This window comes from Protopterus annectens, chromosome 10.part0 (assembly GCF_019279795.1).
Source record: "Protopterus annectens isolate FY-2018-M chromosome 10.part0, PAN1.0, whole genome shotgun sequence".
Classification (NCBI taxonomy): Eukaryota; Metazoa; Chordata; order Ceratodontiformes; family Protopteridae; genus Protopterus; species Protopterus annectens.
Window position 1 is genome coordinate 570,223,051 of NC_056744.1, and position 26,478 is coordinate 570,249,528.

Genomic DNA, 26,478 nt, shown 5'->3' on the forward strand with positions numbered 1-26,478 from the left:
TCCATTAAACAAGTTTTATAACAATGAACTACCAGTGTCATTAACCTTTGACCAAATAGCTCCCACTTAGAAACAGCCACCAAGTTTAACTTGTATTTCAATGACAGCATAGCTGCCCTCATCAGTGTATCCTTTCCTGACTCCCTTGACTCAGGTCTACCCCCAACCACTAATATCCCCATCCTCACACTAAAACCAGTTGCTATCTCTTTCATGAAAAAAAAAAAAATCATCACACAGACCTTATACCCTGCTCATCATCTGTGATGACCTTTCTGCAGAATCCTTCAAAACTGCTGCCAACACCATTGCATATCCAGTCTCCATCCTCACAAACAAGTGTATACAGGAATCCTATACTCCTATCATCTGAAAAAAAGCCATATCATACATTTCCACAAAGGTGGCACTTATACAGGGATATCCAATTTCAAGCCAACTGCCATCTTATCCCCCCTCTCAGAAATACTGGAAAAATGGTCCATGAACAACAACTAGTTCACCATCTCTTAAAGGAACAATTACTTACTAATACTCAACATGGTCTTAGACCTGTCCATAGCACAACTGCCCTCCTAACTTTTACAAATAACATAAAAAAGTCAGGGATAGATGTAAACGTACATTTTCCTTATTCCTACAGTTACCAAAAGCTTTCCACACTGTGTCTGATAAAAAAAAAGAAAAAAAAAAATCCTACAACTGTCCATATTTTGCATCCCGCACCCTACTCTTCACTGAATGAATAACTACTTGTCAAAATGCTACCAGACAGTCAAATGGAGTTCTATCTTTTCCCCTTATCTACCAATCACTGCGGGTGTCCCATAAGGCACTATCCTTGGTCTTCTTTTATAAACAAACAAAGTATCCCTTGTATAGAATACAGATGATTCCACCCTTATCTGCATCTCATACAATCTAAGACACGTAAAAAAAAAATTACACGACATGCCTTTAACTCTATTGAAAACTGGCTTTGTACTCACCAACTCCTTCTTAATTCAATGAAAATCAAACTCCTTTTATTACTCTCCAGTCACTCACCCATGAGAAACAATCTCATATCCCTAAATAGTATGCCAGTTCAAGTAGTGTTCAATGCAAATCTTCTGGGGTTACTGTGACAAAAAGGAGGTACTGCCAGCACAGCTAGCTAGAATTTTGTAAATATGTATATGTCATTTGTGAATATCAAACTAATCTATAAAAGATGCTGGTGTTACAAATGTATTAGAACTGTATGTCAAGTGTATGTCAAACTGCTTTATACAGACGTTTGTTTTGAAAAGGTATTTGTAAAGTGCTTGTGCTTAAAAAGTATCCAGTGTGCCCTATTGGAAGAGAACAGAAATGTACATGCACTATTGTAGCTGTTTAAATGTATATATTTGAACAGTGGAAACAATAATACAGGAGGTTCACCACAGTTCAGCAAACTTTAGAAAAATATCTGAAATTAAATTACTTTATAGGCTAGGCCATAAAGAAGCTGACTTGACAGGTTTCGATGCAGCTAGAGACACAGTCTGTACTAGGAAGCTTTCTGTATTGTCTTTAGGGTGAACTAATTGCTACTTTGGAAGCATGAAAGAATGCAATTATTTTAGGACTTCTAGCACCTACCGGAGATCTGAGCAAAAGCCCTAGTCTGTGTATTTTTATAGGTAGATGCTAACTACTGCCAGCTTCCAGCAGTGGGGGGTTTGCCTGGGAACTAGAAGTCAGACGACAAGAAGTGATGTCATTCTACAAGCTATCCTAGCAGTAATATTTTAGAAGTTATTTTGAGAAGTGTCTGAGTGAGACAGAGCATTCTGTATTCTGTCTTGGACCTCACATGAAGAACCATTCACCACATCATCTGCCTTACGCTAGTAAGCAAGTTACTACAGAATAGTATAATTCTCTTAGATTCAGTCAGGAAGCTTAGTTTAGATTTTGTTTTTCTTTATTTGTGTGAACCTGTACTGCAATGTTATTTTAAATATTTCCTGTGGTTTTGAATTCTGATGTCACTGTGAATATATATTTAATAGTGTCTTGTTTTTTTATTATTTATTATTAAATATACTTAAACCTTCCATTGTGGCTGATCTGTGTAGAGATATTTAAGTTTTGAGAGTACCTGCATATTTATTTGGTGACAGTGTGTGGGTCACTCCTAACAGCCTTGCTCTTGGCCACACTACCATTTGTACTAGTATTACTATTACATAGTAAGATTGGACACCCTTTGTTAAGGGCCCTAAAGCAGCTGATAAGGAGTGAATTGTGGCAGTGGTAACTACCTTATATTCTGGGCAGAAGGAGGTCTACCTTCTAAACCTGTGCCAGCTTTTCCTGTGTATGTAAGTAAATCAAACCTCAAACAGTGTGTGCGTCAGCTACTTTGGCAAGGACACGAAGCACTGGCTGGACAGAGAGGGTGCTGGAGGTCTAGGCTTGGTCTCTCAGCTGAGATCTCAACTCTACAGCTGTGCCAGTGGGGAGTCTAATTGAGAATCTGGAGGAAGGGAGAAACCAGCCCTGGACTGACTGTGGTCTCTGTGTGCTCTTAAGGGAAACTGCACTTGATTCAGAGAGCTGCATCTGGAAATACTGTGTGTGTACCTGTTATCAACTCAGTGAACCTTCCCCACTGTTGCCAGTGGTGAGGACTAAGGTTCCCTGATTACTGTTTGGCAGTGGTGGATCATCACAGTTACAATAGATGACAACCACAAACATGACCTCTACATACAGAGTAAGATAAAAAAAACACTAGGGATAATATACAGAGCCAGAAAATTTCTTACTGCATCCACTAGAGTGACTTCTACCACTACATATCTACTCCCTTCTCTATATGGTTCTCCCATCTTGACTAACCTTCAGGTCTCCTTTCAGCTATCCCACAGTGAAAAAAAAAAACAGAAACTGATAGATAGGGGACAGTAATTCTGCCAGTTACACTAAACTTCAGTTACTGGCTAGGAAGTACACAGTCTGCATGACAGCAAAGAATAAACATAGACAGCCTGAAAGAAAATCAAGTAAAAAAGATGAGGAACTGGGAATAATCATGCAGCTGTTATGCAAAAATGAGTTCAAGCTCCAGCTTTGGTACGAGAAATGCTCTCAAGTAATTTAGACGGGGGGAAAAGTCAAATGTGCTCAAAACTGATTAAAATAAATGAAACACTGAAGGAGAACACCAACTCAAATAACAAAAGGCTACAAAAAAATGGAAGAAGCTTTAAACACCTATTCAGATGAAATAATAAAGCTGCAAAATTTAGAGGTTGAAATGAAGAAAAGGCTGGCTGAGTATGAGACTGCTCCTGAAGATGTGCTTCAAAACAAAAGGAGACTTAGAGGACATATTCCAACAGAGATAGGAGAGGGAAAAAATAATGGTAGATTTATGGTAGTAAGGGGCTACTGGCAAGGGAGAAGAATTATGCTAGCATGTATTTATATTCCACCTAAAACTGCTGTTATGGAGCTTAAGAATATTTCACCCAAAACTACTAGCTTTCAGCAGGGAATATTACTTACAGGTGAGGAGTGGAACTTGATTTACAAACAGTGTGAATGTACCTGGGGTCTAGACAAGAAAATAATGAGAGGGTAGACTGTTAAAAATTTTGAAAATATTTGGTATGGAAGATGTGAATTCAGTAGTATGAACTCAAAGACAATTTAACCATTATTCCCCAAGGTACAATAATTGGGCTAGACTAAACAGAAATTATATTTCACAGGAACATGTGCATTTAAATTGAAAGCATCAACACATATCCAATAACTATTTCAGATCATGTGCCAATAACAACTAAGATAAAAATACAAGGTAATGAAGTACAAATGAGACAATGGTGCTTCCCCACCTACCTGTTAAAAAAGAGAGGAACTTAAGGAATGGGTAGTGGAACTTATTCGATAGTTATTAGGGAAGATATACATTTCTTCAAAAGTTATAGCTAGTAAGTGGGATAAAATGAAAGCAGAGTTTCACTATAGTGGGATAAAATGAAAGCAGAGTTTTACTATAGGGTAGAAATTAAAGAAAAGAAATATGGTTAAGAAGTAGCAATAACTATTTTGAAGGGCTGACAAAGGGTGATGTATTGCGGAACAAAGGGGATCTCACAGAAGATAAGCAACTGCAGAGTTCTAAGGAGAAAAGAAGGGACTACCTGGATAAAATGCATGAGTTTAGAAAAACTGCTCCTAAGCAACTGTTTTTTTTTTTTATAATAACTCCAGAGCACAAAAACTTTTAGCACAACTTAGGTAACAAAGTAGAAAGGGTTGCTGCCATATTTAGGCAACCTACAACAAGAAGAATAACCATACATCCTGTAGAGGTATCGGAGATATTTTGGAATTTAAAAAAAAATCTGTATAAAGAAGAAATGTGGAAATCAAGAAAAAGCACAAATGGAAAAATTTATGCAAGACTTAGGAATGCCAAAGTTATAGGCAGATGAGGCTCAACAATTTACAGTTAAGATAGGAGGAGATGAAAAAATATTTTTATGGTGTACCAAAAAAAAAAAAAAAAAAAAAAAATAGGCCACGGAAGCTGTCACAGCTGATGAAATGGATGGCACTATGTGGTCCTAACTACTGACGGAAAGAACAACTCAAACACATTAACTGCTCTTCACTGACTATATAACTACTTCAACAGTGTAAACATTCTTTTAACTTAGCACTTCTCCAAGAATGTTGTTGAACATCTTTGTAAGGATCCCACCCACTTTCAAAAAAAAAAGGAAAAAGTTGCCCAGCAGGCTGTGTTACAACAGTCTAAGTAAACAAACAGGTAGTTAAGTATCACAGCTCCCAGTATTTCTCATATCCAGTTATACAACAAAAAGCATCATTAGGAAGGATCATTGATGTTGTTTTTCCTTACCAGAAGATCCTCATCACGTTCCTGAGTGAGCTGCAGAGGGATGATAACTTGATTGCGCAGTAATGGTGTCTTCTCATTCTTAAGCACTTTATTTAAAGTGCTCAACTGACCAGATATCAATGCAAAGTTATCCAAAACTGAAGGCCTGCAGGAAATCACAGAAAAATCAATACACAGAAATGATCTTAGATGTCAAAACTGTAGACACCTAGGCAAAAGCATAAAAAGTATGTAATGTTTAGAAGGCTTGTAAAATGTTTTTACTGTGTTCTAACAGTTCATGTTCAATAAACAGACTGTACGCCAGAATGCACGTACAATGAAAAATACATGTTGAGCCTGTTCTTTTTGGGAGCCAACATGTTGAAAGATCATTTAGTTGAGTTAGCTCCCTAGCAAATGATGCATCCTGTAGTGCTGTGAAGACATGCAGCTATATCTCCTGCTTCCTCTGGTGGGTGGGCTTCCTTCACATCCATTTCTTTTATAAACATTCCCCATACTACTACTTTTGGGAATGGAAGTTAACTTGACTCAATAGTTCTTCTTATACCTGGCTTCCAAAGAAACAGACTGCTCCCAAAACTACACTAGGAAATATACTAAATAGTATCAAGCATTCACAACACGGAGTAGATTAATGAATTTATGCATACTTCAGAAAGGTTTACAAGCATATTGCTGATGATATCAAATTCCAAGGAAAGCATATGCTAATACTTTAAATACTGTACCTAATTTACAAATGACTACAGTTTTTTTATTAGTATGCTCATCGAACTCTTTCGGAGTGCTCTAACTAGTCCCAGTCATGCAGCTGTACCACCCATTTTGCCATCTACCACTGAAACCCCACATGTTGATGGACTTCAACTGCCAACATCAATGCAGCCTTCAGTTATACCCATCCCACACATCTTTCCCCAACAGCTCTGCACGCTTACATCACAGTCTCATTTTCCTTCTTCAGATGAACAAATGTTAAGAGCTGCACAGACTGTCCTAATAATCTAGACCGCTCTGCCACTTTCACCATCTGCTGCATATCACCTATTGGTCAGTCAACCTCATTTCTGTACACAGATTCATAGGTGTGTACAAAGCTAATGGCCCTGGAGCCTTTACAAGCCTAGCCCAGAAAAGTGCATTGACATTGTGCCGCCTGACGTTAGTTCCCAGTGCCTCTATCAAGTAGAGCCACTGAAGTGATCTCTGGGGTGAACTTTCTATTTCCCAAACAGCCATCAAGATTTTTCTTGAAGAGGGCCAGTGAGGTGCTCTGCTTGACATGTATGGGAAGTCTATTGCAGAGCATGGGCAGTCTCTGCGTTATGAACCTGTCCCTCCAGCATGTTCTGTTGATTGTGGTAATGAGGGTGAGGTCTCTGGAGTGTGTGGTGAGGAGAGATTTGGATTTCTTTAGATGTAATATTTCTAACAGGGCTGGGTCAGACATGGCTTTAAGTCAAGCAGAGATCGCCTCTTAGTAGATAATATGAGAGAAAGAATAGCTGGAGTTTTTTTTGAGTCCGTTTGAGTAGGACATGTGTTTAAGGCCTAGGAGCCTCTTTGTGAGGTACTTTTGTGGCCTTTCCAGCTGTTGCATGTGTCTAATGAGGTACATGCCAAATGGGGCATTATACTCGATGAATGGCCTAATGAGGGAAGAGTAGAGGGAGATGATGACCTCTTTCTTCCTGGATGCAAAACCCTTGGTAATGATATGTGTCACATTGTAAGACTTTTTGACCACAGTGGCAATGTGGTGGTCGAAGGAGAGGTTGCTGTCAACCTGTGTCCCCAGATCTCTTATAACACCTTCAGTGTTCAGTGAGCTCCCATCGTTGTGGTAATTAGTGGGAAATGTGTTTTTCACAAAGGGGATGACAGATTTATTTGGCATTAAGCTTAAGGCCATGGTTTCGATAGCAGGCATTGGTCTCAGTGAGGCCTTTCTGTAGGATGCTTACATCACTTGGGGAGTTAATAATGGCTCCCAGCTTGCAGTCGTCTGCAAACTTGGTCAGCCAGAATCCCTCTGTGTTGGCCTGGACTTCTAAAAAGTAGATGCCAAACAGGAGAGGACCCAGGACCAATCCCTGTGGGACTCCACTTATAACTGGTCGGCAGTCTGTCTTGGAGTCTGCTACTTTCATACTGTTAGTTCTCTCTGTGAGCCAATTTGCAACCCACCTAGTGATACAGGGGTTGATGCCTAGTTCAGTGACTTTCTCAATAAATCCTGAGTGGGGAATGGTGTCAAAGGCCTTGGCCAGCTCGAGGCAGGCTGTATGAACTACCTTGCCCTCATCTACAGCTCTGGTGACTAACTCAAAGAAGTCAACCAGATTGAGTAGGCATGATCTACCTTTCACAAAACCAAACTGTGCGGGATCTAGAGTTTGGAGATTCCCTATATTCTTGTTAATTAGGTCCATGATGACGCGCTCCACAGCCTTACATATCAGACTCATCAGGCTAATGGGGCTAAAATTCCCAGGGTCTGTAGTCGCTCCCCCTTTATGGAGAGGGATGACTGTAGCAGTGCACCATTTGGTGGGGACAAAGCCTGAGGTGAGGCTGTGATTGAACAAGGCACACAGATATGGTGCCAGATCACTTTGTAGTTCATGGATAACACATCCAGGGGATATTGTCAGGTTCCATGGAAGCTGTTTTCTTGGCCTTGGACAATGCAGTTTTAACCTGTGTTACAGTAAGGCTGGGTGCCTGGCATTCCGCCGGTATTGTGATTGGTCCTTGGGGGGGGTAAAGTTGCCACTGAATCTGTCAGCCAGTGTGTTGGCAATATCTGTTGGCTCAGTATAGGAGGTACCATTGTGCAATAACTCAGAGGGTATTGCCGTGGAGATTCTTGATATAACTATAGAAGGCTTTGTGGTTGTTTTTAGTGTCTGCCACAATTCTGCCTTCATAACTAGTTTTACATTTGCTAAAACTGGATGCAGTATTCATGAAGCAGCCTTACGATGCCTTGCACAAACATAAAGTTTAATAATAATAATAATAATAATAATAATAGAAATAGTATAGGAAAAATGTAGTAACATATACAGTCATTTTTATAATAGGATAACATCTAAATGAAATGTTAATGATGGAAGGCACTGTTAGCATAGGACATCTAATGTAATAAAATAATAGAATTTAATATTTAAATCATAATATTAATAAGGTCAAATATATAAAAAACATTTTTAATTATGTTGTGGAAAATGTAAAATAAATTTATAATATGTGAGTGACGTTTTTCATATACCTATGAGGCACCTTTAAGGTTTGGGTAGTAGAAATCAATATTAGAAGGAAATTAATGCATTTAACTAAATAGCACTGTAATTAAGGGGATATAAAAAGGCTACTGAATGAAATGAAGCTATTCCTTTGAAGGCTGATGGAGCCGAGGTACCAGAATGTGATGTGAAATAAAGAATTGTAGCCACAACGGTGCTTCTGTCTGGTTTATTTTTACTGAGGAGAGCTCCTGTGTTGCTGTGTTTTGTAGTTCCTGTTGGAGACTGTGGTTGTTTTCCCAATATGTCATTGGAAGGAGCATCAGCTATCCCAGGTGTGTTTAAAACTCAAATGGAAGGTAGCAAGCTAAAAAGTGTATGGAGTTGTGGAAAGAGCGTGATGACAAGATGTTAAATAATGACCCCTGGTCTACGGGGTTTGAAAGTCATACTGATGAAAGGTATGAACAACTTGAGAAACTGTTAAAAAAGGAAGTTGCATTATATTATGATGTGAAATGGTTACAAAAATATGTGAACTTGAACATTACCCCTAGAGAGCTTAGAGTAGATCGGCTGTCAGCATATGATTTTTCTGAGGAAGAATCAGATTGGCTGGAAGAGTGGAAAGCAGTTTCACTGATGTGTACTGTAAATTGGTTGAAAATTTTGGTGAAAAGGAACATCCAGGCGCAGGAGAAGGCACGTAATACTATCGTGCATCTGCAGGAGGCATTGATTACTGAAACATCTGAAATGAGCTTTTCCAGCAAACTGAATGAGATAAAGACGCGTGTGGCCAAGGTGGAGATGGAAATTATCAACAGAAAAAAAGAAAAAAATTAAGTCGTGATATCAAGGATTATAATACTGGGGTTATTTTTTCTTGGCAGCGCAATAAGAAAGGGCAGCCGTTCTATGCTGGTAGAAGAAATAGGAGTCGTTCGGGCCCATCTTCCCGCGAGACCTCAGTGTCTTCTGGTGAGCAGGTTGCCAGTATACGAAAAAAAGTTTCATTTAAGGATGTTAATAAGGCATGGAAGAGTCGGAAAACCAGAATTGGGGAAAAGGGAGATGCAAAATGTTCCAGGGAGAAGGGAAAGAGAAACTGAGTTGTCGTAATGGACAGAAAAAGGAATGTACTGTATATGAGAAGCTGAGTTCCCTCCCTGGAACCTGCTCTTTGAACACTTTGAAGCAGTTGTCAAGCAGAACAGCAAATCTAACGGACTTTAAAAATGTAAATGTGAATGAAAATAATTTAAATGTGAATGTAAATGAGTTTGTGATGTCTTATGAAGGTGCCTCATATGATGTTAACAATGTGTCACAATTAGGGGTGGAAGAGAATGTTCTGCTTAATGACAATATATGTTTTAGAAATGAAAACACACTGAATATTGTGAATCTGTCGGATTTTAGGCTGACAGAAACAGCAAAAAAAAGTGCTACTAAGGGGCACAAAGCATGTTCTACGTTTATTCCATCACTTGCTGATCTGTTAAGTGAAGTTAAGCGATTCTGTAGAAAGCTATATTTAAGGGTAGTTTTTGGTGTTAAAAAACATGAGTCTGTAAAAAATATGGAAGCATTAACATCGGAGGAGGATATGGACAATTTGTTACTTGATCTTTCTGTATATGAAAATACGTTTTTTGATTTAAATGAAAATTATGAGTAAGTAAATGAAGATGTTAATGCAAATGTTTCCCTAAACTGTTTTTCTACTGGATATGGAAGATTAAAAATATCAAAGGTGCCTGTATACAGTTCATTTATTCTGCCAAAAAATTCCAGTGCTGTTTGTGCATTTCAAAATGCATTGTGTAAACAGATTGAAGAGATGTATGACCAGTGTGCTAAAAATGTTAATGTGTGTAATTTGAGTAAAGAACAGTGGTTAGCACTCAAACAGTTACGTAGTGTTACTGGCAAGTATGTGTTCACACAAGCTGACAAGGGGGGAATTGGGTCATTTTGAATAAAAAAGATTCTGACAACATGGTCTTGGAATTGTTATCTGACAAAAAGACCTATAAGGAACTACCCTCTAGTCCAATTAAACAGTTTAATGACGGCTTGGTAGAACTGCTTGAGAGAGGTGAAAGTCTGGGTTTCTTTGATGGTAGAGATGTTAAAAAGTTATACTTAAGGTGTCCTAAGGATGCAAGGTTTTTTGCAATTCCTAAACTTCAGAAGTCCTTAACCAAACCCCCAGGGAGACCGATTGTCTCAGGGGTAGGGGCCTATTTAGAGAACCTAGGCATCGTTTTGGACTCTCAGTTAAAGGTATACCTTCCAAGAATCCACTCTTATATTAAAAACACATCAAATATATTAGAGTGTATGAATCATATACAATGGGAAACAGAATATTATTTTGTAAGTGTGGATGTTAAATCTCTATATACGAATATTAGAATTGATAAAGGTTTGGAAGCAGTTAGAAGGATGATGGAGGAGGGTCGTAGAACCTCGTATATTTGTCAGCGTTTGGAATATGCCTTAACACACAACTATTTTGAATATGAAGGTAAAGTGTTTTTGCAGTTGGAAGGGACAGCAATGCGGGTGGCTTTTGTCCCCTCATATGCAATATTGTTTATGTCCTATTTTGAAAATTTGTTTATATATCCAACACAATTTATGAAGAACAAAATTGTTTTATTTAAATGCTTTAAAGATGATTTGATATTTGTGTGTAAAGGGGAAATGCAGGAGTTTGAGCGCTTTATGGACACATTAAATTAAAATACTTTTGGATTAGAGTTTACTTATAGAATGAATAGGAAGAGCTTGCAATTTTTGGATGGTGAATTTTATACTGATACAGAGGGAAGTTTGCAATACAAACCCTTTCATAAGAAAACAGCAGCAGAAAATTTCTTGGACGCTAGTAGTGCACATCCCCCACATTTAATAAGGTCTCTGCCTTATGGAGAATTTAGGAGAATTTCAACTAATACATCTAATGAGAATGTATTGGGGAGAGAATTTGACAAGGTGAAGAGTAAGTTACTAAAGAGGGAATATGGTGAGAACATTTTACAGGTGGCCTTGAATAAGTTAAGGGGAAACAGGAATTTGAATGAGGAAGTTAGTTTTCCCAGGAGGTATGTCAGTCATATAAAAGAAAATAAAGAAGGAGTAATGGAAGTGGATCCCATACTTTGTGACAAAATGTTCTCCACTGACGTTCAAAGTAACGAAATTGGTGGAAAAATTGTGGCCTGTTATTAGAAGGGTTGAAATGGTGGGTAAGTTGTTCCCAGAAAAAGTTAGTTTCTCCTATGGTCATTTTAGGAATTTGAAAGAATTATTAAAATCAAACAGTGAGGATAAAAGTGGGGGTAGGAAAGGAGCTTTCCCATGTGGGGTTTGCAAAATATGTAGCAAAATAAAAAAATGTAGATGGTTCGGAAATAAATGGTAAAAGGTTTTGGATCAAGAATGAATTCAAATGTGATTCATGTGGTGTGGTCTACATCATTGGATGTGGCTGCACACCTACGAAATGGTATATGGGACAAACAAAAAGAAAGGTGAAATTGAGAATATTGGAACACTTGGATGGAAAGTCCGGTTGCTGAGCATTTTTGCACAACTCATGGGGGAGATATTGATAGTTTTTTTCTTTAGTGTACTTGCACAACCTTTTGGGGGACATGGGAGGTGAAGAATTTAAAAGCAGATTGGCAAGGTTAGAAACTAAAATCATTATAAATTTAGGTATTTTACATCCTAGAGGGATGAATTTGGAAGTAAATTGGGATTTGTACGGTTTATGTATAAGTAGATAGTGGAATAATAGTTTGGTATTAGGCACTTTATAGAAGAATTCAAAGAAATTGTGTAGAAAAAAAATGTAGTAGCATATATAGTAATTTTTATAATAGGTTGAAATCTAAAAGAAATGTTAATGATGTAAGGCACTGTTGGCATAGGACATCTAATGTAATAAAATAATATTTAAATCATAGTTCAAATATATAAAAAAATTAAATTATGTTGTGGAAAATGTAAAATAAATTTATAATATGTGAGTGATGTTTTTTATATACCTATGAGGCACCTTTAAGGTTTAGGTAGTAAAAGTCATTATTAGAAGGAATTGAATGTATTTGACTAATCAGCACTGTAATTAAGGGGATATAAAAAGGCTACTGAATGAAATGAAGTTATTTCTTTGAAGGCTGATGGAGCCGAGGTACCAGAATGTGATGTGAAATAAAGAATTGTAGCCACAGCTGTGCTTCTGGTTTATTTTTACTGAGGAGAATTCCTGTGTTTCGTAGTTCCTGTTGGGGACTGTGGTTGTTTTTCCACAATGCAGCTTTAACCTGTGCTGCAGTAATGCTGGGTGCCTGGCATTCCTCCGGTATTGTGATTGGTCCTTTGGGGGGTAAAGTTGCCACTGAATCTGTGTGCCAGTGTGTTGGCAATATCTGTTGGCTCAGTATAGGAGATACCATTGTGCAGTAACTCAGAGCAAACCTGGGTATTGCCGTGGAGATTCTTTATATAACTATAGAAGGCTTTGTGGTTGTTTTTAGTGTCTGCCACAATTCTGCCTTCATAGCTAGTTTTACATTTGCTAAAACTGGATGCAGTATTCATGAAGCAGCCTTACGATGCCTTGCACAGACATAAAGTTTAATAACTTCACTACCCTGAACTCCACAGCACACCACAGAATCCTAAAAATGCAGACTCAATCATTAACTGTTCAGTTAATAGCAAAACAACATGTAATTGCAAAGCACTGTCTGCGGAACACAACTGGGGCACTAGGAATTTCTAAACTAGTGATATTCTCAAGACATTTACTTTTCTTTTTTTTTTTTCTTACCAGGTCATTCTTTCATATTCATTTTCCAGTTTAAATATAAAGCCAGCCAAGGAGTTTTTCAGATCGCCCACCTGATTGATCAGGGCATCCACTGATGCCTCCAACTGCTTTTCTTCTCTCTACAGGGGAAAAAAAAAAAAAAAACAGTAAACCCATATTAGGAATCATTAGACAAAAGCAATGACATTGGTTTTCCATGTTTCTGTGAAAATACCATAATCATACAGATTGTCAGAGTACTGGAAAAATACAAAACTTCATAAAATGTAGCTAGCATTTTTGGCCAACACACTCATTCACCAAAAAAAGTTATGTCTTACCATAACGTTCCATCTGTGTTATAGATCTTTGTTCATTCATTACAGCTAGGATCTCAGTTCCATCCTCGGAACCGATACGGCCGTTTCCCAGCTCATGCAAGCCAAAACCTCTCAGCTAAGATCTACCCATAATGCCCATCTCCTAGTTATTCCAGAATGAGTTTGCCTCCCCCCCTATATAAAAGATGCAGTAATAGAAAAGATAGTAAGAGGCTCTATCTGAGCAAATATCCTAACCAGGAGTTCCTGAAGTGCACGATGAGTCCAGGCAGGGGGAAGGAGGGCGGGAAGTAATGAATGAACAAAGATCTACGTAATGAATGAACAAAGATCTAAAGACAGATGGAACGTTATGGTAAGACATAACTTCTTTATCTGACGTTGTAAATCTTTGTTCATTACAGCTAGGACCGAGTCCCCACCTACTTGAGTCCTGGGTGGCCCTAAAGAAGGATATTCCTGAGCACCACAGAACTAAAAGATGCTCGTCCCCTGGAGGTGAAATCCAATTTGCAATGAGATATAAAAGGTATGAGGTCTTGCCCAAGTGGCTGCTGTGCATATATCATCCACAGAGGCTCTGGAATGAAAAGCTACAGAAGTAGCCATAGATCTGGTAGAATGAGCCTTTATTCTGGAAGGTAAGGATAGCTTATTCTGTTGGTAGATAAAGGTAATGATGTTTCTAAACAAAGAGAATAAAGTCACTTTGGAAACAGGTTTACCCACTCTGGGTCTTGCAAAGGCCACAAACAATTGATCTGTTTTCCCGAAAGATTTAGTCCTGTCCAAATAACAACGAAGCTGCCGATGCACATCAAGGGTGTGCAAAAGGTACTCCCCTCTATTAGAATGTCGAAGGAAGAAAACTAGCAGGTCAATAGATTGGTTAATGGAAAAGCCAGAAATGACCTTGGGCAAGAAAGAAGGGTCAGTACGACGGGACACCCTGTCCATGTGGAAGATCAAGTAAGGACTCTTGACACTCAAGGCCTGCAGCTCAGATACTCTTTTTGCTGAGGTAAGTGCTACTAGAAGTATGGTTTTCCATAACAAAAATTTCAAATCACATGAATCAAAGGGTTCGAATGGAGAACCTGTGAGAGACTGAAGCACCAGAGTCAAGTCCCAGGGTTCTAAGGGAGGCTTGACCGGAGGTTTAACATGTAATACCCCCTTCAAAAAAGGTCTTGCATAGGCAGTGTGACATAATTGAAGAATTATCAAGACCACTATGAAAATTGGTGATAGTTGCTAAATGTACAGTGATCATTGAAGCTGAGGCTCCTACATGTAAAAAAAGAGTAGTCAGGTATTGTAGGATCTTTTGAATAGGCATACAGAAAGGGTCTAAGTTCTGGTCTTTGGCCCAAATAGAGAACCTAGTCCATTTACTAGAACAAACTTTTCTAGTGGAAGGTTTATATAAGGCCAGAAGAATTTCACTTACAGGAGATGGGATGTCAGGCAGCCTGGCAATCATTGGAAGTGGAGGAACCAAGCTATGAGCTTGAGACTGTGCAGGTTCGGATGAATCAGTCCCAGAGGATGAGAACATGTCCTGGGAATAATCCAGGATCCATGGGTTGTGAATCAAATGAGGCCATAGAAACAGGAACTAGACTTGACGTGGCCAGTAGGGGGCAATGAGGATCACTTTGCTTCTCAACCTCTGAGCTTTCTGGAGAAATTTTGGGATGAGGGGAAACGGGAAAGGCATACAGAAGACCTGGGGGCCAATCGTTCGTTAAACCATCCCTCGGTGGTTCCCCCTGAGGGGGGATCAGGGCAAAATAGCTTCTGCACTTGTAGTTTAGAGAGGAAGCAAACAGGTTGCAGCAAGGCTTGCCCCAGTGCTGGAAGATCCAATCTGCTGTTACAGGTTTGAGGGACCACTCGTGAGGCATCAGGATGTTCCTGCTCAAACTGTCCGCAATAAGGTTGGAACTCCCAGGAATGTATGTTGCTATAAGAAAGCGGTTGGAAACTATCACCCAGTGCCAAATCCTCATGGCTTCCCGACACAGGGGGTAAGACCTGGTTCCATCTTGCTTGTTGATATACCAGATGACTGACACATGTTGTCCGACTAAATTGCAATGGTCCCCGAAGGAAGGGATGCATGGAACGCTTGCAATGCTAAGAGAACTGCCCTCAGTTCCAGGACATTTATGTGCAAGTTGGCCTCCATGAGGGACCAGGTGCATTGGACAGTCTTTCCCTGGAAATGCCCCCTCCCCCACCCTAACACTGAAGCGTCCGTAGTCACCATGGCCGTGGGCTGGGGAAGACAGAAATGCCGACATCAAAGATTCGTTTGTGGCTACATCCACCATAGCATTTCTTCCTTGCAACAGTTTGTAAGGCATATCATGTGGTTGAGTAAGTGAATTAGCAATGACCACTGTGCGAAAAGGAGTCACTGCAGGATTCTCATGTGCAGTCTCACCAGTGGTACTAATGTAATGGCAGCTGCCATGGAGCCCACAAGTTGCAGTGCAAAACGTGCTGGTACTTGGGTCTGAGGAAGGTGGTCTTGGGATTTGGTTTCTTATTTTCAAAAGCCTGTGAGGGGGGGAGAGAAGCTTGACAGGATGTTGTGTTGAAGACCGCTCCAATAAATTCCAGTGTCTTCGTTGGGGACATTTGAGATTTGTCTTTGTTGATTGTAATCCCCAAGCGGAGAGTGAGAGCTTCAGTGTAAGAGAGGCTGCAGAGTAGAAAATTCCTGGTCGGAGCGGTAAGGAGCCAATCGTCTAGATAGGGAAACACCTGGAATCCTTGCAGTCAAAAATGAGCTACCACAACTGCCACACATTTGGTGAACACTCGGGGGGGCTGTCGAGAGACTGAATGGCAGTGCCCTGAACTGGTAGTGACTGGCTCCCAGCCAAAAGCGAAGAAACCTCTGGGAGCGGTGATCCATCTTTATGTGGTAGTATGCGTCCTGGAGGTCTATAGAGCACATTCATTTATCCCTCCCTAGGAAGGGGAAGAATGGACTGTATCGTGACCATCCAGAATTTTTGAGGTTTGATAAATTTATTCAATAGGCTGAGATCCAGGATTGGTCTCCAGTCCCCTGTCTTTTTTGGCACTAAATAAAAACCTCGAGTAAAACCTGGAGCCTGTCTGGTCTGGTGGGAATGGTTGGACGGCTCCTTTCCTTAGCAGCTTTTCTATCTCTAAGGCTGCTAATTCCCTCTGATTGGGTGGTACAGCGGGGATTCATTTGATGTGTCTGGGAGTTAAGTGGAAAGGTATTTGGTAGCCTCTGGATATTATTCTCTGTACCCAAACATCGGTAGTAATAAGATGTCAGGCTTGTAGATGCAGAGAAAAACAACCCTCGACAGCTTCCAGAGGGAAGCAATCGGGCCGCTGCTCAGGAGCGCTGGTAGGGTCTGCCAGAGAAAGAATCTCTAGCACCCTGGTTACGTGGACCCCCCTCTACCCCGAAAGGGACGTCTTCCATATTAGTTGCCCCCTCTGCTCTGGGGAGATTGTTCACCACGAGTGTCACAAAAAGGTCCTTGGTATTTCTTGAACCACATTCTTCCTCCCTTCTGGTTCCTGGAGTAGCACCTCTGGGGGTTGGATAGGCGTATGCCCACAGCAGACAAGGTCTTTCCATCTTTCTCACTACATGTAAGTGTGTCTCGTACTTTGGGTCCAAAGAGAGCAGATTCGTCGACAGGTGCATTGATGAAGGAAGATTTACAGGGGTATGCAAAGTCACACAACCGCATCCAAGCATATCTCATGACAACGCCTGATGAGGCAGCTCCAGCTGCCCGCTCAGTGGAGTGAGATATCAAATGCGTCGAGGGGGTTTGAGATGGATTCAAAAGTAGCTAGCTGTGAGGTGACAGTATCATGCACCTGATCAGACAGTACCCCACCAAAGAGGAAGACATTTCGGAAATTAGGTCTCTTTGGAGACGAGTAAAGTGTGCCAGATAGTTCAGTGACCGAATGGCGAATGTCGCTGAAGCATAGGTCCGTTTCCCTAGTCTGTCCATGGTACGGGACTCTCTGTTTGGAGGATGGACGGTGGAACTATCTTCTGCCAGTTCCCTCTTGGTGGCCGCCGCCACGACCATACAATCAACTGTCAACTGCTAGGACCAGTGGGGCTGGTCTTCGGGTGTATGTAAAATTTTTGTCTGGCCTCCGAGGGACAGGTTCTACATTGTCCGGGGCCTTCCAGACACGCTGCACAATGAGTTTAACAAGGTCATCTGTGGGTGGGGTCACCCAGGAAGTAGACGGCCGGGCACAGAAGGCCTGCAAGAACACAGATTCCTCAGAAGAATGGTTATAAGACTGCCAGTCTCCCCGCTGCTTGAGTATTTCGAGAATATCTCTGAATGAGATGTCGTCTGGGTGAGACCGTGGGGACCCTTCCCCCTCATCACAATCAGTGTCTTCAGTGATAGATTCCTCCAGTGAATCAAGGTGCTTTTTCTTGCACCATTTCTTCTGGGGTGTCTCCCCAGTGGGATCTTCTGAGGAGGACTCTGGAGAAGGGGTTCCCTTCAAAGAGGGTTCTTGTGACTCCCGTGCCAGGGGTCCCGAAATAGAGGGTTGGGAGAGGAGCATGCTTGGGGAGGGTTCTGATACTGATGTCATTGGTGCTGACTGCGAGTCCACTACCTGTACAGCAGACCTGTCTGAGGAGGGATGGGAGTCCGGAACCAGGACAGAGAACCTCGGAACTGGGGTCACACCTCGCCATGAGGAGCTCTGAGAGAACTGGAAGCCATCGGAGCCATGGACATAAATGGCGTCAACGAAATAGGCGCCGGGCTAGGTACCAAGGTACGGACGGTCCAAGCACTGCTTCGGGAGAGCATCGGTCCCACCGGAGCCGATGCAGCAAGGATGGACAGTGCCTCAGGGAAAACATTGCTGTCGGAACCGAGACAGTATGCACTGGAGGTATCTTGTCCTTGGCAGGTACTTGAGTTTTGGAGCCAAAGAAACTGTGGGCACCGTGGCTGGGGATGGTGCAGAAGCAGGTACAGTCATCAGAGCTGATGTCGGATACAAGGACAGCACCAGAGTCAGTGGTGCCGAGGTCTGAGCTGAAATAGGGGTAAATATCATAGATGGCACCGAGGGAGAAGACACAAAGCCTGGTGCCGAAGAGGTCTGTGCTGAGGAAGCACGGAGCCGACTCTGTTCCATAACTGACGGAGATGCAGGAACCGTGTGACTCCATTTGTCTATATGTTTTTTGGTTTTTGGACGGGGGAGACTTCTGACCCAGATAGAGCCTCCAAGAAGGGTGCCTTGAGTAATCCGTTTTTCCTTATGTTTTTTGGTCTTTGGAGGGGGTGAGACCTCCAACCCTGATAGAGCCACCGAAAAAGGTGCCTTGAGTAATCTGTTTTTCCTTATGTTTTTTGGTCTTTGGAGGGGGTGATACCTCCGACCCAGATAGAGCCTCTGAAAAAGGTGCCAAGTAAACCTTTTAAGATGAGTTTATTATTACGTTCTGCTAGTGTACAATTACTAAAACTAGCACAAATGTCACAGTCAGCTCTAATATGATCCACGCCCAAACAGTAGACACAATGAACATGTGTATCCGAGTTAGGCATCTTATGTCCACACTTGTCACACTGTTTAAATTCCAACTTAGCTTTGTCTGACATGGTAAGGCAACAAGGCTAGCCTATAGAAAAAATAAGGGAGAAAATACCAGTGATGTTATTTTAAAAAATACCACTAGTAGAAAGGAAAGGCCTGTCAAAGACAGGAGAGAGGGACAGTACCAATAAAGGTAAAAAATTAAAATTACCAAGGAAAAGGGGAGGAAATAAGCTTAGGTTATAGGTGACAGTAAGAAAAGGCTAACTTGACTAAAATTAAATAATTTTGAAGAGAAACTGTCTTAAAATTAACAATTTTCTACTTAGCTTTGAGAGAGATGGCTAGCACGTCTGACTAGGAACGCAGCAAACAAGATCTGGAGTAACTAGGCGAGGGGCATTATGGGTAGGTCTCAGCTGAGAATTTTTTGGCTTGCACGAGCTGGGAAACGGCCGTATCGGTTCCGAGGATGGAACCGAGGTCCTAGCTGTAATGAAAGAACAAAGATTTACAATAACAGACTGAAAGTTTATACCTGCCATAAAAACAATTCAGCACAGAGGACGATTCAGCTACTACTAGAACTTATCACAGGTATTACAGAGCCTCTCAGCTGATAAACCTTCCCCCAGACTGCCACTCACTCTTCTCATCATTCACCATGCATCCTTCACTCTCTCTGGTCCTGCAGTCAGGTGAAAGCTGATAAAAGTAAGAAACCAGGCACAGAAGGTGGAGGTGGTAAAATGTTGTTAGAGCACAGAGGGAGATTACGTTATCAAAGATGATCTACAGAGACCTCCAAAGCAGACATCCAAGCAACTGCTACCCCACAACAATACCCACGTATCACATAGTTCACAAAGTCAGTGTGCCACACAGTCACAGCCCTTAAGGCTAAACAACACACCTAATACACTTGTAATAGGTGACTCTATTGTCAGACACACTGACGTCCCTCTCACCAGGCTGAACAAGAAGGTCACTGTAAGCTGCCTGTCGGGTGCCAGGATCCGCCACATAACACAAGCACTCATGTCACTCCAAAGCAAGTACAAATATGACTCTGTCATTGTCCATGCTGGTGTGAATGACCTGAGGTAGACGTACCTCCCTGGATTACATGAAAAGAGACATGGAGGAGCTCTCTGATCATGTGGCCCAGGCCGGTATGACCCTGACCTTGAGTAGCATCTTACCCTCACCAAGAATGATACCACAGTATAAAGACAAAATGATCAATTTCAACAACTGGCTAAAGTATTGGTGTCACTCGAAGGGGATCCAGTGTCTGTCAGCCTGGAATGACATGCTTGACAACCACATTGCTTCGCTAGGGACGGCTTGCACCTGTCACCCCTGGGTTTTCGAATACTGGCCAAGGCTCTTGCCACCCCCATAGAGCCTTTTTTAGGCAAGGCTCAAAAGACAAACCCACCTCCTTAGACAACACAAGGAAAAAGAAACTAATGGTAATGCTGCTCAACGCCAAAAGTCTAAACCTCAAGATGCACGCACACGAGGCTCTCCTCAGTATGGAGAATATCGATATGCAGTAACAGAAACCTGGTTCAAGGCTCCCGAGAGCACCCCAGCACTACCAGGCTATACCTCATACCATGCTTTTTGGCCCCAAAACTCGGACCGAACCACAAGAGGAGGAGTATCCATATTCAAAGATACCCATACCTCCAGGCTAGTGGCACTGCACGAAGCATCTGAGACCATCCATGTGCAACTAACAGTGGGCAAAACTGCCTTCCAGTTTGTAGCCTGCTACAGACCACCCTCCCAAACTCAGGAACCCCACTCGGCTTTCCTGAAGACACTGGAGAATATGAAGGTCTCTCCAAACACCATTACATTGGGCGACTTTAACTACCCAAACACAGACTGGGAGCACTACTCAAGCCCCAACACCCTAGCCCAACGGTTCCTAGAATGTATAAACTTAAATGCCATGGAACAACTGGTCACCACTCGCACAAGAAGGGAAAACATATTGGACCTGATCATCACCAACATGGGGACTATGTTCCATACCAGAGGTATACCCCTCATTGGTAAGATCTGACCATAAATTAATCACTATGGACATCCATATCCCATCCCCACTCCTAGCAAAGGAAACCACGGTCAAAAACTTCTCAAAAGCAAACTTCTCACTTTTCAAAACCGAGGTGGAATCCTTCAAAGCCCCAGGGCCAGTGGAAAATACGGCCCAAACCGCAGAATCCTTTACAAACGCTTTCTATGGATACCTACAGGAATGCATGGATAGTGCTATCCCAAATAAAACCAAGACACACTCCTCCAAAGGCAGGAGACCTATCTGGTGGACCCCAGCCATAAATAAGCTGTACAACAGAAGGAGGAAGCTACTACATGATAGAGCAAAATCCCTGAAAGGGAAGGCAACTCTGATCAGTACTAGCAAGAAACTACGATCCCTCATAAAATCATCTAAGGCTAGCTTCGAAAGAAAAATTGCACAAGACGCTAAAGATAATCACAAGGCTTTCTTTAGTTATGTCAGAAACCTGTGTGGAAACTCCCAGATATGCTCTGAGTTAGTGCAAAATGACAAAAGATACACTGAACCCACAGACATTGCCAACATCCTGGCAGACAGGTTCAGTGCAAACTACTCCCCCCCCCCCCCAATGAGCAAATGACTGTCCCAACAGAGTGTAGCCTCCCTGACATCACAGATGTACAGGTGAGAGCTGCCCTCTCCAAAGCAAAAAACACAGCATCAATGGGACTGGGCGGTGTCCCGGGCTGTGTTTTACATGAGCTCCAAGAAGAACTGAACCCTCACTTAAAATCACTGTTCAGTCTCAGCCTTACAACAGGATATGTACCCAAAGAATGGCGGACAGCAACAGTGGTCCCACTCCATAAAGGTGGTGCCACAATGGACCCCAGAAACTATCGCCCTATAAGCCTAACTAGCCTGGTCTGCAAAGCTATGGAGCGTATCATCATGGAACTCATAAACAAAGACATTGGGAACCTCCAAACACTGGATCCTACCCAATTTGGCTTTGTTAAGGGCAGATCTTGCCTCTTGAACCTGGTCAATTTCTTTGAAACAGTCACCAAGGCCATAGACGAAGGGAAGGTAGTCCACACAGCCTACCTTGACCTTGCAAAAGCCTTTGACACAATACCCCACTCGGGCATCATAAATAAGCTCACCAGCTTAAATATCAACCCCTATGTCACAAGATGGGTTGCAAACTGGCTTAGGGATGAAACCCACATGGTCAGAATTGCAGGTGCCATGTCAGACTCTAAACCAGTTACAAGTGGCATCCCACAAGGCTCAGTCCTGGGACCTCTCTTGTTCGGTATATATTTCTCTGAGGTACAGGCTAACACAGGAGGACTATGGCTGACAAAGTTTGCAGATGACTGCAAACTGGGGGCCATAATCGACTCGCCGGCTGACAGAAGCATCCTCCAAAAAGGTCTCACAGAGACGGATAACTGGTGCCAGAGCCATGGCCTAAAGCTAAGTGCCAAAAAGTGCATAGTCATCCCCTTTGGGAAAAACAAAGTGCCCACAAATTACCACATAGGTGGTAATCCATTAAGTACAGAAGAAGTAATTAGGGATTTGGGGACCCAAGTAGACTGCAATCTCTCCTTTGACAATCACATTGCCAAAGTGGTTAAAAAGACATTCTATATAGCCTACCTTATCATGAAGGGGTTCACATCTAGATCGAGAGGGGTCATTGTGCCCCTCTACTCATCAGGCCCATAATTGAATACAATGCCCCATTTGGGATGTACCTTACCAGACACCTGCTACAACTAGAAAGACCCCAAAAGTACCTCACCAAGAGGATCAAGGGACTCAAACAGATGCCCTACGCAGTTAGGCTAAAGAAACTCCAGCTCTACTCAGTTGCTTACCGCCTACTCAGAGGTGATCTGTGCCTGACGTATAAAGCCATGTCCAACCCAGATGGACATGCTCCACCTCAAGAAATCCAAATCCATCAGAACTACATGCTCCAGTGACTTAACCCAGTCCCAGTTTTTGGTCCTATGAGTTGGGTAAATAGTCTGATAGTGTAAGTAAGCAGATTGGAGTACAGGCTTGAAATTCAACATAAACATATACAGTTGTAAAATGTCTAATACAATTCAACATAAATAGGCATTTACAGTTGTAAAACACTTACTGGAGAGACACTGAGCCTTCATGGGGCCTGTAGCAGAGTGGATTGTAGTTTTACAAATGGTGCCTGCCACAGGTAATATTTATTAACTCTGGGATTGTCTTAAGGTAATAAACAGGGAAGGGAGGGAGAACAAGGGTGTGAGCAGGCAGTTCTTTGTACTGCTGCTAATGAGCCAAAGCAAGACAAGTATGTGTTAAGAACAATCACAATTGACCAAGGACTGCTCTGAAACTGTAAGTATTGTCTTAATTTCTCATGTAGAAAACCAGGATAACCTTGTATCAGTAGGCTACTGTGGTATAGTTTAAATAAACAAACACACAGTATTGATCAGTTATTGATACTATTTGCTAACAGAAGGGAATAAGAGAAAGTGGAAGATGTGTGTGTGTGTGTGTGTGTGTGTGTGTGTGTGTGTGTGTGTGTGTGTGTGTGGTGGGGGGGGGGCTGCTTACAGCCAAAGCACAGTGCTCTCCAGGGGAAAATGAAGATTGGCTCAAACAGTTAGACACATACTCAAAGTTAACTGTAGCTGTTTGTAGACCGTTCAGACCCGGACTGCACTTTTCTTATAGGAATGTTAAAGGTGGTACCGGAGTTGAATATTTAAGAGTGGTGTTAGGTTCAAAGTTAACTGTAGCTGTTTGCAGACAGTTCAGACCCGGACTGCACTTTTCTTATAGGAATGTTAAAGGTGGTACCGGAGTTGAATATTTAAGAGTGGTGTTAGGTTCAAAGTTAACTGTAGCTGTTTGCAGACAGTTCAGACCCAGACTGCACTTTTCTTATAGGAATGTTAAAGGTGGTACCGGAGTTGAATACTTAAGAGTGGTGTTAGGTTCAAAGTTAACTGTAGCTGTTTGCAGACAGTTCAGACCTGGACTGCACTTTTCTTATAGGAATGTTAAAGGTGGTACCGGAGTTGAATACTTAAGAGTGGTGCTAGGTTGGAGAGACACTGAGCCTTCATGGGGCCTGTAGCAGAGTGGATTGTAGTTTTTAATAACTAATTTGGCAGATTTGGATTTGGAAGATTTTTAAACTAATTTGGCAGAATTTCATTTTACCCAGACCAAATCGCCGAAAGTTTAAATTACCGAAAACTCATTGACCAAATCTCATTTCACCGAAAGCTTACAATGGTGCATTTCAAAATACTACATTTTATTTGTGTAGAGCACTGTAAAGCATTTAAAAGGTATATGCCCTTTTCCCCACTGTAGTGCGATCCTGGAGTTAGTATATAGAGTTGGGGGGTGTGGGGGCATAGCCCCCCTACCTAGTTTGGTATTATACTGTCTGGCTTCTGTTAAGAGGGCAAGTAGTTTTTAAGTTCTGGAAGGAGTTAGTCATTGGTGTTATAAGTGTGCATGCGTATGGTGTAAAATGTAGTATTTTGAAATGCAGCACTGCCAGCTTTTGGTGAAATGAGATTCGGTCAAATGAGTTTTCGGCAATTTGAACTTTCGGCGATTTGGTCTCGGTCAAATGAAATTCTCCCAAATGAGTTTTTGGCAAAGTGAAGTAGACCTGGATAAATTACAAATTGATCATTCTAAAGTTGTTTCTTTTTAAATTTCATACGACATGTTATTAGGTTCTGTTGTCTTTCTCAAATTGTAACTGATTTGGTATCTTAAGACTGAGTATAGTTTTTTTCCCCTACTTGCCTACAGTGCTACTTTATAGAAATGGATTGCATGGACAAAGGGAAAAAGAAGAAAGGAAAATGCTCTTTTAAAGTGCATTTTGCTTTTCTCAGAACCAGTGAGCTATACAAGCAAGGGAGTGGGGGGGGGGGGGGGCTTACCTTCCCATATAAAAAAACATTTTTTTCAGTGCTTCTAAGATGGTTATGTTTTATTTAGTTTGGTTAGAGCATTTACATTCACAAGCTAACACTGCCATGCATTTTAAATGTGAGTAGTTTAGTACTGAAAAATCAGAGGAGTGGCTTTAAATGTTTATATGGGAATAAAAGCCTTTAGGCCACTAAAATACAGGATGGCCCACAAATCCACATTTTCATTGGCACCAAAACAATCCAGGATAACTTCATAAGTTCTGCTGATCTGGCTGGACCTCAAGAATGGTACTTTTTTTTTCTGCAGTATATGCATTTTCTTCCCTGACAGTGGCTTTCATCAAGATGGGGCTCCTGAGGAGGTTAAGGATGGAATCTGAAAGCAAGTATGAAAGAACAGGAGACATTTTTGAATATAATCCCCTGACCCAGTTGTCACTGAAGTCTCTTCTCATGCAGGGAAGCAAAAGCAGAGGTTCCAGACTACCTCCAGTGCACGACGATCAAGTAAGTAAGGATTTAGGCCTGCTGCTCTCTGTCCTACGGCTTACCAGGCCACCTGTCCACAACTTCACTAAGATCTTGAGGGAGACCCCTTTTCCAACACCCTTATCCTGCTGTTGCTTTAGTCAGTGCCAGAACCAAATCTGATACTGGCTTCTCTGCATCCTGACAAAGGTATGCTATGAAGGATGAAAATTTTACATTTACAGTTTTAAACTCTGGCACTTAGTCTTTCATTTCTTGAAGGTGATCTCCAACCTCTGGATTAAACAGGAGGGGACCCTTAAAAGGGGGAATTCAAAAAAGTTCACCTTAGTTACTTTGATGAACAAGGTAATCAACATATACTCATAGACTGTTATTAGGCTAATGTCTTTTTGCCTTTCTAAGCCTAACCAAGGTTTTCCTAAAAGAATAATGATGTCCTGCATCCAAAAAGGACACTGAGGGCCAGACATTTCTAAGCTACATCCGGAAGTGCCAGCAGACAGCAATGCAAGATCCTATCAGTCATTTTGTTTGGTACTCTTCCTCAATGGTCTAGCACTACCCATGAGTTTTCCTATCCCATCCCATCTCTTGGCTAACACCCAGGACAAACCCACACACAATCCTTCTAGAGTCTTCTAGAGTTTGTGGCTAAAGCATGTTAGATTATGGCTGGACACAAGGTAAATGAAAATTATGTACTTACCGTAATTCGTGTTTTCTTCTGTCCATCTTAACTCATGGATATATCAGATCTGGTCGTATCAGACATCTGCAATTTTTTAAACTCTCAGATTCAGGGCGCAGGCTTCTTCTCTCTACTCATAAACCTTCTATCTTCCAACATCTCAAATCAAGTTTGCAAGATTGCATACTAGACCTCTCCCAACTTTTAAAGAGAAATGGAGAACAGAACAGGGGACCAGAGCACAGTTCAAACTGAAATGAAAAAAGGCACCAGACAAGTAAGTCCAAGATTGCCAATCCAGAGTAATACATAAGACAACTTGGAAAGAAAGACAGAGGGAGGGAAGTTTGAGACAGAAGGGAGAAGACAAC

General features: G+C 41.6%; 1 protein-coding gene across 3 annotated transcripts in view; it reads right to left on the bottom strand.

Moving 5' to 3' along the window:
* Positions 1–26,478, bottom strand: part of MED8 (mediator complex subunit 8) — a 264,897-nt gene that overhangs the window by 211,241 nt on the left and 27,178 nt on the right. For all 3 annotated transcript variants that reach the window (XM_044085415.1, XM_044085416.1, XM_044085414.1), the window contains exons 2-3: positions 13,010–13,128; positions 4,907–5,051 (exon numbers count right to left, since the gene is read on the bottom strand). In XM_044085415.1, the coding sequence (XP_043941350.1) occupies positions 4,907–5,051; positions 13,010–13,017 (153 nt within the window). In that variant the 5' untranslated portion in view covers positions 13,018–13,128. The remainder of the gene's footprint in view (positions 1–4,906; positions 5,052–13,009; positions 13,129–26,478) is intronic.